This window comes from Orycteropus afer, unplaced genomic scaffold (genome assembly GCF_000298275.1).
Source record: "Orycteropus afer afer isolate SDZICR_OR568_19922 unplaced genomic scaffold, OryAfe1.0 scaffold00155, whole genome shotgun sequence".
NCBI lineage: Eukaryota > Metazoa > Chordata > Mammalia > Tubulidentata > Orycteropodidae > Orycteropus > Orycteropus afer.
Window position 1 is genome coordinate 3,215,729 of NW_006921742.1, and position 11,785 is coordinate 3,227,513.

The 11,785-nt window shown below is 35.4% G+C and overlaps 1 protein-coding gene across 1 annotated transcript in view; it reads left to right on the plus strand.

The window, feature by feature from the left end:
• Positions 1–11,785, plus strand: part of REPS1 (RALBP1 associated Eps domain containing 1) — a 111,410-nt gene that overhangs the window by 79,492 nt on the left and 20,133 nt on the right. Inside the window, exons 9-10 of the mRNA XM_007946295.2 lie at positions 5,837–5,958; positions 9,672–9,752. Coding sequence (XP_007944486.1) covers positions 5,837–5,958; positions 9,672–9,752 — 203 coding nt within the window. The remainder of the gene's footprint in view (positions 1–5,836; positions 5,959–9,671; positions 9,753–11,785) is intronic.

Below are 11,785 nucleotides of genomic sequence, written 5' to 3' on the forward strand. Positions count from 1 at the left end.
AAAAAAAAAGTTAGTTTAATTAGTTTGTTGGTAATGCTTTGCTTCTGTTTAAACCTAGTTTGACATTTTTACTTTCATGTTTCTTCTATAAACTTATGGCTTTAATTTGAACTACCTGACTTGTACCGTAGACTTTCTTAAAGTCTGCTTACTGAGTAAGTTTGCATTTTTGTGGAGTGTTGGAGGGAGAATTAATTTTGGAAATAGAACTTAGTTTCTTCGTGAGTATAATGTCACTCAGCACAAGACTAAGCCTGTCTTTAATTGCTTTCTGTATATGTGTTGTTTATCCCTGTCTTTAAAGTATGGGTGAAAAGGGGACCATTTGTAGCTTACCTGGAAAACTTAAAATTCATCCAACCTTCTTTATTTTTTATTTTAAATATTTCTCTTATACAAATAAGATTCCCATTTCCAAATAAATTAAAGACATAGTTAATTTTGCCTTGGTTAAACTATTATAATGAGGTTGGAACCTTGAATCATTGTAATTGAAGAAGTCTTCCTAGATTTGGTTTTCTTCTTGAAGGCAAAATAAGTTTCAAACCATAAGATTTTAGGAAGTTACATATATTATTTTTGTGAGATTAGTAAAAGCTAAGCAACCAAAGTATAAAACCTGGAAGATATATTTGGAAACATTTGTTTAGTGTCTGAGGTCTTATGCTAGGAAAATAAGAGAAAATCAGGATGAACAGATTATAAAGCTCGAATAAAACCGAAGCTCTGCCAGAAAGCAGTTGTTCAACAGGGTCAATAGGTACATTGTACTGAACTGAATCTGTGAACTTCCTTTAGAGAACATTCCTTGGAGGATAGAAAGATGAAAGCTACTGACTTTTTTTTTTAAGTGCTGTCCTGAAAATTTGGCTTACACTCTTTTATTGTTATCACAGCTAACTTTTAAATGTAGGTTGACAGTATGTCAGTATGGTCATACTGGGTTGTCTCTTCAGGTACACTTTTATACAAGGAAATACTTTTTGAGTGAAAGCCCTTTTGGGGTTAACTTTTAAAAAATAATGTAGGCTCATACTCTTCTTTTTCAGCCCTGATGCTCTGATGATGTCAGGGGCAGAGCAGAAGCAGCAGGAGGGAGGCAGGGTTGACACAGTGTTCCAGCAGGAGGCTAGGTTGGAACACTGCATCAGGTAAGAGTAAAATTACACCCCTGCCTCCATAAAGACATAGTCTTAAAGACTGACTTTTGTGGGCGGGAACAGAGCTTTTTCTTGAGAGTGTTCACAGATAGCACATACTAAGATGGTGTGGTTTATTTCCAAAACATAAGTACTTGCTCTTTTCTACCACTATTTGTTGTTCTACACAGGAAGTAGAAAAGAAGCAAGGTGTGGTATTCCAATGTCATTGCTAAAGTATATTGCTGCTTATTCCAGAAATACATTTTAAATTCTCTACACCAGTGATTTTCAGACTTTTTGGTATCAAAACCCTTTTACATTCTTAAAAATTACTGAGGACCCAAAAGACTTGTATGTGGGTTCTATCTATCAAAAGTTACCCTATTAGAAATTAAAACTGATATATTTTGAAAATACTTACACTTAATTTGAAAATAGCAACAATAAGCCCCTAAAATTACCATAAATATTTTTAGGAAAATAACCATATTCTCTAAAATAAAAATATTAATGAAATGAGTAGCATTTTTTATGTTTTTGCAAGTCTCTTAATATCTGGGTTGATAGAAAGCATCTAGATTTTCTTACTTGCTTTTGCATTCAATCTGTTAGATACATTATTGTGTTGGAAGTATATCAAGGATTAGCAAACTAAGCCATCCAGGTGAAATTCTAGTTTGCTGCTAGTTTTTGCATGGCTCACAAGCTAAGAAATTTTTTTTTAAATCATTGGAAAAAAAACAGTAATATTTGGTGATGCATGAAAATTATATAAAATTCAAATTTCAGTGTCCACTCTTATTTACAAATTATCATTTACAAATTTCAGTGTCCACACTCATTTACAAATTATCTCCAGCTACTTTCACACAGAGCAGCCCTGGTGACTCAGTGGCTAAGCGCTTGGCTCCTCACTGAAAGGTTGGTGGATCAATCCCACCACTGGCTCCACAGGAGAAGAGAATCTGGCAGTCTGGTCCCATAGAGATGACCGCCTCTGAAGACCTATGAGGCAGTTCTGCTCAGTCCTGTCAGGTCACTGTGAATTGGAATTGACCCAGTTACTCCAGACAACAAAAACTTTCACTGCAGTCGCAGAGTTTGAGTAATTGTGACAGAGACCATGTCTCCTGCAAAACCTCAGATATTTACTTTCTTTATAGAAAGTATTCTTTCTTTATAGAAAGAATTTTCGTATCTGTGAAGTACATGAAGAAAACATGGCCTTGTTTTATACCTTTTTCACATTGTGATCCACCAAAATTGAATAAATAGTAGTTTCTTAAAGGTTAGTTCCAATATGGAAGACTGTGTGTGTGTGCATGTATGTGTGCTGTTACAGAAGTGCACTGGTCTGCCTTGCACTTTGAATGACTCTTTTACCCATGCATGATTTTCTCTAGCATCATACATTGATGATTTGTAAAATATCACTTCATTGAGTTATACAGATCCTCTAAATGTGGGCATATTTCATTTAAAAATATACAAAAAGAACATTTGTTAATGTCAAAACCTCCCTTACCAGAGAAGTCTTTAAATATTAAGAAGCTCTTCAGCCTATGGTCATGGGTACACATTTTCCAAAATTCTAATTTTTCGCTTGAATGCTTGAATTTTGTCTTTAATAATAAATATTGACAGTGGTTTCCTTGAAGTGACAGGTTCATCTTTTCATTTTTGAGAAAATGCTTTCCCAGTACTAAAGTATAAATAATTATAGCATGTCGGCTCTTCTTTCAAAAAATGGTGTCATGAAAAAAGTGGTTTATCACACAAGTACTTTTCTTTGAGAAAACCACTGTACTTTGATATGAAGCAGAAATACTTGATATATCCCATTTTGTTACATAGAATATTAAAAAGATGTGTTTTTAAGGCTGAGATTTAGTAAGTTTTACTATTTTATCATGGACAGTCTTCACTGAAACTTGGCATTGTATGTGTGTATATGTGTGCATGTTTTAACTGTGATGTGTGAAGTTAAGAATACACTGGTTACTAGTATATTTTGGTGCCACTGCCTTGATTCATGCTGATAAGCTAGCCGTTTCCTCCACCATTGCTTTGGTACCCTCAGTGCAAATGTTAACACAGGGAAGAAGCATTATTATTATGATAAAAGTAGTTCTGGCCTTTCAGACCCCTAAAAGGGTCTTGGACTTGTAAGGGTCTGTGTTCTACAATTTAACGACTGTTACTCTAGGAAAGTAACTCTATTGAAATAAAGTATAATTATTTGGAGGTAATAACATTTTCGTTTTAAGCCTCAGGAGAATGAAATCATTGACTTTGTACTAGTGATTCAGAGAGGTTCCCAGACTCTATCCTAAATCATAGTTGCCCTGAGGTTAGAGGTAGAGTATAGTCTGTCCCTAAATTGAGTACAAAAAGATTTCGTAAGAACTGAAGTCTTGAAAGCCAGACTAGGCCCTGGATTGCACTAAGATGATATTTGAAACTTGAGTAAGCTAGTCTGGTTTTAAATAGTTCCTTTGAAAATTTTATAGTTAATACTATTTTCATATATTTTTGTTTTCTTTAATACTCAACTTGCTTTGGAAGGGAGGATTTCTGAAAGACACACTTCTTCATTTACCATACTCCTGAGAGAGTTTCAGTTTCAATAAACTCAAATTCATAGCCACTCTCTTCCTTTCCTTAACTTCTTTTCCCTTTCTTATTATAGGGAGGAAAAAAGTCCCAAATCTATGTGTCCACTAAAAACCCCAAGCTATCCCATGAGAAATTTGTTGCTGCTGTTTTATCATAGATAACTTTTCATTAGGTCCTCTCTAAAACCTTTTAGTTAAGAAGTCTTAATAGAATATTGTGTTCATAGTGTAGTAGTTATCATGTTCTCCTAACATGTGAGAGGATGGTGGAACTTCACCTTTTGTCCTTTGGACATTATGAGGAGGGCCCAGTCCTTGGAGAAGGACTTAATTTTTGGTAAAGTAGAGGGTCAGCAAAAAAGAGGAAGACTCTCAACAGGATGAAGTGACACGGCGAGTGCCTCAGCAAGCGCAGCATAGCAACGATTGTGAGGATGGTGTGGGACCAGGCCAGGCTGCCTTCTGTTGTGCACAGAGTTGGATCCGACTCCCTGGCTCCCAACAACTACAATAGAAAATTATCTGAAGCCTTCTTATTTGCTATTGGTTCTGAACAACTCTGACACTTTCATTGAGAATGGATTGGACCAAGAAAGAAAAACCGATCATGATCTTAGTAAAGTTAGTCAAAATAATGATGCTAGGCTACAGATTTGACCTTGCAGAGGGGTATGACATCAGAGGATAACATTGGGGCATTGAAAAGGGGCATTGAAATATTTTGAGACAGTCATGTAACAGAATAAGCAGTTTTGAGAACTTTATCAAAATATTAATAGTTCATTTGGTTTCAAATGCTCTAGGGAGACAACAGGAAAGGAGAATGAATTTAAATGAAGAACACACACAAAACCATTCAATAAATATTTGCGTACCTACCATGTATCGGGTCCTTTGCTCAGCACTGAGACTTGGTGGATTTACTTGTGAATAGATTGAAAGTTTAAAACCTATACATTGCAAAATTATGTGGCTGTCTATCTAGGAATCTGAAGTATACTTTGAACATTTAATGGCAAAAGTCTTTCTTTCTGATGGAGAAGCTCAAGTGCTCTTTTATTTAACTTGCCTATGGTCAAACAGTAAGATAGTGACAGATACTGGAATCATTTTTTTATACAGGTTCTAAACAGGTAAAGTCCTCCCTATTAATTTGGCCATTAATGTGATTTTTAAGACTGGAATTATATTCAAAGCTGCATGAAACTTCAGAAAATTTGAAAGAGAATTTAGTGAGCATTGAAATTCTTTGTTTTATAATTGTAATTTAAGAAATATTTATTAAACTATGTTGTAATTAGAAATATAAGATCTCAAAATAATTTAAAAAAACATTTTAAAATAGCATTATGGATTTCCATTAATTCCCTAATTGCCACTGAACTTAATAATAAAAGCATAACTCTCAAATGGGCTCATTGACTTTGCTCTTTGCCCATGACTGGGGTTATTCCTTTCCTTTTGCTGTCTGCCTTGCAAATATATGCTGCTTTTTGACAACAAGGAAGATGTGTGAATTAATATAAATCAGCCATTCCCAAAATATATTCCAAGGAACACTGAGGGATTTTATTTGATAAAAAGGGTTCAGAGATCAAATATGCTTTTAAACAAAGTTTATTTTATGACGTCACAAATCTGTAATATACCGGTACTCATGAGGATACTTCAACAGGGAATTTTTGTATCTCCAATCTTACTTGAACAGAGAATCTAATTTTTCAAAGCCATCTTACTTTATTAGTATTCCATGGAATATACTTTGGGAAGCATTGCTAGAAATCTATTCCTGTTACCAGAAAATTATTCAAAGCTTGTCCCTATTGCATCATTATGTATAACACTTCTTCTGTTTATTGCTAACTAGATTTTATTTTCATGAAAAGCTGTAATTTCGAGTAGAAATAACTAGCAGGAATAATTATTCCCTGGTCGTCAAAGTGCTTACTGTGGGAATGTGAAGAAAGGAAACAGATTATCAGTTACTGCTTGTGAAAATCCTGTTAACTTTTTCGTAAGTAAATATTCCTAAACTATAACATACATTGCTTATAGAAATTCTCTGTGTTTGAATTGCAGATGTTGGGGATCAGCCAGGTGAGGTAGGTTATTCAGGCTCCCCTGCGGAAGCGCCTCCCAGCAAGTCACCTTCAATGCCATCCCTGAACCAGACGTGGCCAGAGCTGAACCAGAGCAGTGAGGTTAGCAAAACTTCCCTTTTCTTTCATTAAAAGTTAACATTTTTAAGGTAAGAGGTTCCAAGTAGGGTAATTTCAACATAGAGCTCTTAAAGCATGCATAATTGGGAGGCCATATCGAAATATGACCATAAGTAATTGTTTTTATATATGGTGTTTCGAGGTTTTCACAGTGCTTTTTCATACATAGACTATCATTTGATTCCCACCCCTCTTCCTCACCAAAATCTTGTGTGTGGCAGTCCGAGGCTTTTTAAAAGACTTGGCAAAAATCTCACAGCCAGTGAGGGAAAAGGGCTGAGATTTGAATTAAGTCATGTGATTCCCAGTCAACGGTCGCTTGTGCTCTTGTCACATGCCTTCTCGTTCCTAGAAGCAAGATCGGGGATACTTGGAATATTAGTGTATTTGGAACGTTAGCATTGAAAGTGATAAGAGAAGTCACAAATTTTCCATATGATTTAAGAATTTTCTGCATCCCAGGCTATTTATAATGTAGTTTTATTCAATGGGAAATGGAGTGATTGACCCATATTAAATGCAGCTGCTAAAGATACGTCAAATACGACCAAGCATAGTTTTCAAAAAAAAACATTTTGAGAGACACATTGGTCCCGGATTATTTTGAAACTCTGTTAAACATAAAACATTCAAAGTAGCGCCACTCTTCTTGGAACAGGGAGAGGGCCCTCGGGTCAGCTGGCCCTGCAGCAGCCCTGGAAGCCTCTGTGGTAACCTTGGTGCTCTGAGAACTCCAGCTGAAAAACCGCTGCCCTAGCCAGTTCAAGCAGGGCTTTTTGTGAAGGAGTTTTTTCCTTAGAGTTTTTTTGTATCGTTTTTAAGTGTTGCTACAAATATAAAAGTTTATTGATTTTCAGGAAAATGTTTGGAGCTTCTGTGCTATTCCTGTCTTTTAAAACCAGAAAAATACTGGATTGAAGAGCACCCTAGTTAACTGTAGACAGTGTGGAAAAAGGCAAATAACTGGTAGTTTCAAACTACTTGCTCCTTTATGACATAATTAAAGCCAAGATAATCATCAGTGTTATGTTGTGACCTGTTTCTGAAACATTAAAACGTCACAACATGGGTTGTAGAGCTGTTAGTGTAAGTAAGAGATTAAGCTTTGAAAGAATTTGCTGGTAGAGAAGCTTTATAGAGATGATGAAGGTCAGTGTTCTTGAAATCACTGGTTTTCTACATTTACTCTTGACTGTCATCTTAAAAAGCAAATCAGATTAAAAGAATGAAATAGTTCCATTGATACTTGTTTCTGAATCAAAGGAACTCTTTCAAAAGCATCTCAGTTCTAAAACCCAAGTTCATTATAAATACAATCACATGAGATCATTATAGGCTTGGGATGGAAGTCCTTTCCAAATTCTGATCTCAGTAGTTACATTGTCCCTAGTTGAGTATTCCTGTCAAGTTTTGCTTTGTAATTTGAGTGAATATCACAGTTCAGTGTTGTTTTACTCTACATAAAAAGTCAAAATGTTAATAAAACTAACATTGGAATTAAGATATTTTAATAATATTTACAAAAATATCATCTTAAAATATAGAATTCACGTTATATTTTAATTTTCTACCACAGTGCAGTGAAAGAATATTCTTTCAACAAATATTTATTAAGCACCTGCTAGATATGGACAAGGCACTATGTTAGGAATGGAACAGAATAGTAATAATTCCTAATGTTCATGGAGCACTTGTGATGTGTCAGTTACTATTAAAAAAGCTCTTTACAGATACTAACATACTTAACCTTTACACAAACCAATGATGTAAGTATTATAAATCTTACATAACAGATGGTGAAACTGAAGCACAGAGAGGTTAAATAAATTGCCCAAGATTGTATAGCATTCCTAGAACTCCAGTAGCTTGGTTCCTGAGCCTGTCTTCTTACCCACTGTACTAAAGTTAGGAGGAAAAGGCTGTCTCTGTGCCCTCCAGATAGCTCACAGACAGTGATAAACTAACCATGATAAACTTCATGCCACCCAAATGAGGTAAATGCCTTCTTTTTGGCAGAAATCTTTTATATCTAAAATTTCTCTACAGTGAGATCATTAGGATTTTAAAAATTCCTTCTGTATTCATGTGACAGTAATTATTGAAAACTAATAGTGCCTAAGGCACTTGACTGCTAACCAGAAGGCTGGTGGTTCAAACCCACCAGCCACTCCTCAGAAAGAAGATGGGGCAATCTACTTCTGTAGTGATACTGCTTCAGAAACCCACCGAGGGGTCACTATGAGTTGAGTCTGACTCAACGGCACATAACAACAACAACAGTTATATGAATGAATATTCATAAGTCACATCCCTGAAGTGGGTACCACATGGTAAAAGTAAATTATTGTATTTGTAAAATTTCACCCAGATCACAATAAAGTTTAAAAAAAAGAAAAATGTTACTGTAGATTTTCTCAATTCAAGAAATACTTCATCAGTTTTTTCTTAGTATCTTAATTTTTATGATAAGAACTCTCATCTATAGGAAAAATATTTAATGTATTAGCCATTTTTGTAGATAATTTTTAACAGGGTTCTCATTTGCTAATTTTAAATTCTACATGTGTTCTCTAATATCACTATTTTAAGTAATAATTTGAACTTTGAAGCATAAAAATATATACTTTTCATAATGAATTATAAAAAGAGGATTTTGGTAAATGGGGTAGGTCTGTCTGTGTGTAAACATTTGTGTGTATAGTATATGTGAAGCTTTTTTTTCCTTCCTCAGAGCATAACTGATAACCCTTAAGAATCCATTTTTAATAATAATCTAAAAACAGTATTTTAATAAAAGCCCCAAACTGTTTTAGTACTGAGATTTTCAAAACAAATGGAATTTACTATGATTAATATTGACTTATCACTCCACCTCTTTTAAGAGGTATAATTATTTGTTGGTGTGCCTCTTAGAAAAGTCGTATCTCATGTCCAAATGCACCATCTATATATAACACACTCAGATGCTTGGTTTGCTCTCAGTGTGGCCGCATTCTGATTTCCTAGCATGGGGAGGGGTGCCTGATTGGCAGTTCTGTCTTGTGGTCTGGCATGGCCCTGTTTGTAGTGCTGACTTCAGGGATTGACTTGCTACAAATTGACAAAAGTGCAATCAGATTAATTCCAGCATTCTTTGCATTTTATCTCAATTATATTTCATTAAGTATCTATACATATATATATAAAACATGTGCATGTACATAACAGAATCATCTTTCAGGGGTCGCACTGGCAAGTCACACTGACTTGCTTTGTTTTGACCAAAACTTTGGTGCTTGAAATTTACTTCACCAAATCCATGCACAAACATTTGAATTTTAACAGAAGTTACTCTTTCTTTGTCTAGTTGAGATAAACCCTTTTATATTTTTACTTCATGGCCATTTATGCTGCTTAGATTGTTCCTGTCCTGTGTTTTGAGTTTTAATTCTGTAAACCCTTTGAATCTCTTCGATAGAGATTACAATAAATTGTTACTATGCATTTGACTGTGAAGCTGCTCACTCTTCTGTTACAAGATGACCAGTATAAATAAGTATACAGCGTTTATGGAAAATTAGAAATGATGGAATTTCGTCAGGCCTGTGAAGCACAACTTGCAGTGCAACCTCTGAATTACTTTGCTAAATCTTCTCCGGTGATCTGTGACTCCATCTTTCTCATCATGCTGACTGGTCTCTCCTCTGTCTGTTCAGCAGTGGGAGACATTTAGCGAACGCTCTTCAAGCTCACAAACTCTGACCCAATTTGATTCTAACATTGCACCAGCTGATCCTGTAAGTCAATCACTTAGCTTGCTTGTTTGAAATTAATTTTATTAACCCAAATTTCCATTCATTATGATTTTTAGCTGATATGCATGATTCAGTGCTTAGAGGGAAATGGTGGCAAGGCTTTTTAATTTTGTGTGCTTAATGATGTACAGAACATTTTTGCCATTCTTTGTATTTTCTGGTTATTGCGGTGAGAGGAAACTATATGTTTTTAATATATGGTACATGTATTGTCACGTTTAAAGAAGCATTTTGCGACAGCTGATTTAGTTACCTGTTTTCATTTGCTAATGAAGTGTATGTTTTATTAAATTAAACATAGTGCTTATTTCAGTGTAGTGACACTTATGTAAATACTATTTTATTCATATGCTCACATATCATGTAATATATACTATGTATGTAAATATTTTTGCAGTGCTGTTTATGTTAACAATACAAATGACGTGGCTTTAATTTCATTAGTGTGTCGAGTTCTCTTAGATCAGGTTCAGCAAAACAATACTGAGCTGTTAGTCCTGCTTAGATGCCCATTGTGCACAGCAGCTGTGTCTTGTTTTCCTGGGATTTACTGTGTTGCTTTGACAGTGCTACAAAGTTCACATCCTGATTTTAGGAGTAAACTGCTTCCATAGAGTTAAGTTTTTATGCACTCCTGCCTGTCCCACAAGTTATTGGAAAACTTCACAATCTTAGCTATTAATCGTTCTTCTTGCTGCTCACTCCTCTGCTTTTTCTTTTTATCTTTTTCTTTCAAAGAGAAAGACATGCTAATAAGCACCTTCCAAAAAGAAAAGAGGAAATAAGTAGGAAGGGAAGAAGTGTGTAAAGGTAGGATTTTAAAAAAAATGAGTCGAGTGGATAGATACAGAGAAAGTGGAACAAGGCGTTCTTTTCGGGATTGCCTTGTGGTCATCTAAGACATCCGGCATTAACTAACTGTAAAAATGCTGTTGCCGTTAGTGTGGATTTTGAAGAAGTGGTATTTAAGGATAATAATATTTTTTCAGTGAAGTGTTAATACCTATTTGAAATATAGAGAATGCTGTTGTTGTTATGTGCCATCGAGTCGGACCCGACTCATAGTAACCCTTCCTTGGGTTGCCAAGGCGGTATCACTATGGAAGTAGATTGCCCAACTGTCCTTCCAAGGAGTGGTTGGTGGGTTTGAACCGCCAGCCTTCTGGTTAGTAGTCAAGTGCCTTAGGCACTATGCAACCAGAGCTCCTAGAGACTGCTGTTACATTTCCATAACTCAGTTAACTGTGTGGACGTTTTTAAAGTGTTTATATCCTGTGAGTTACGCTGGAGCAAGTTTTCATGTCCTCACCTGTGTCTTTGCACCTCTTTTCTTGCTGCTCTGCTTTGAGGGCATCGATCTTTGATTTTAAGCTCTGCCACATGGAGAGCAGGGGAAAGTCAGAGGCAAAGCTGTGTGTTTGCCTTTTTGCTTATTAGCAGCTATAATTAAGGCCTCTTAAGAAGTGACAGATGCTGTAAGCTGAAAAGAAAGTTTTACCCTAGCTGTAAATTCCATTTCTCCATGTTATCCTCTTATTCTTATCTTCTAGTTACATGGTCAAGTTAATTTTATTTAAGGTATTTAATGAAATTGCTTTACTGGGAACAAAAATTTGATGTAGTAGTAAATGAACTGTATATTAATCTCTAATGCTTAAAAAATAGTGAAAATAATCATTTGGTAATTCTAATTCTTGGTCAAATTAGGCAAGAACATTATATATAAAAGCCTGTGACTACTAGGAAATTCAGAGAGATATTTGGCTTAATAACAGTGATGTTATTTGGAAATAATATCCAAATTTATGAATGTGAGGTCTAATGTCTAAAATGCTATGTATGGGTCAAGATTTTCTTTTGTTATCTCTAGTGTAGCAGGAAGGGAGCTCTGGTGGCATAGTGCCTAAGACATTGGACTGGTAACCAGAAGGCTGGTGGTTCAAACCCACCAGCCACTCCTCAGAAGGAAGGTTGGGCAATCTACTTCCGTAGTGATACTGCCTCGGAAACCCAAG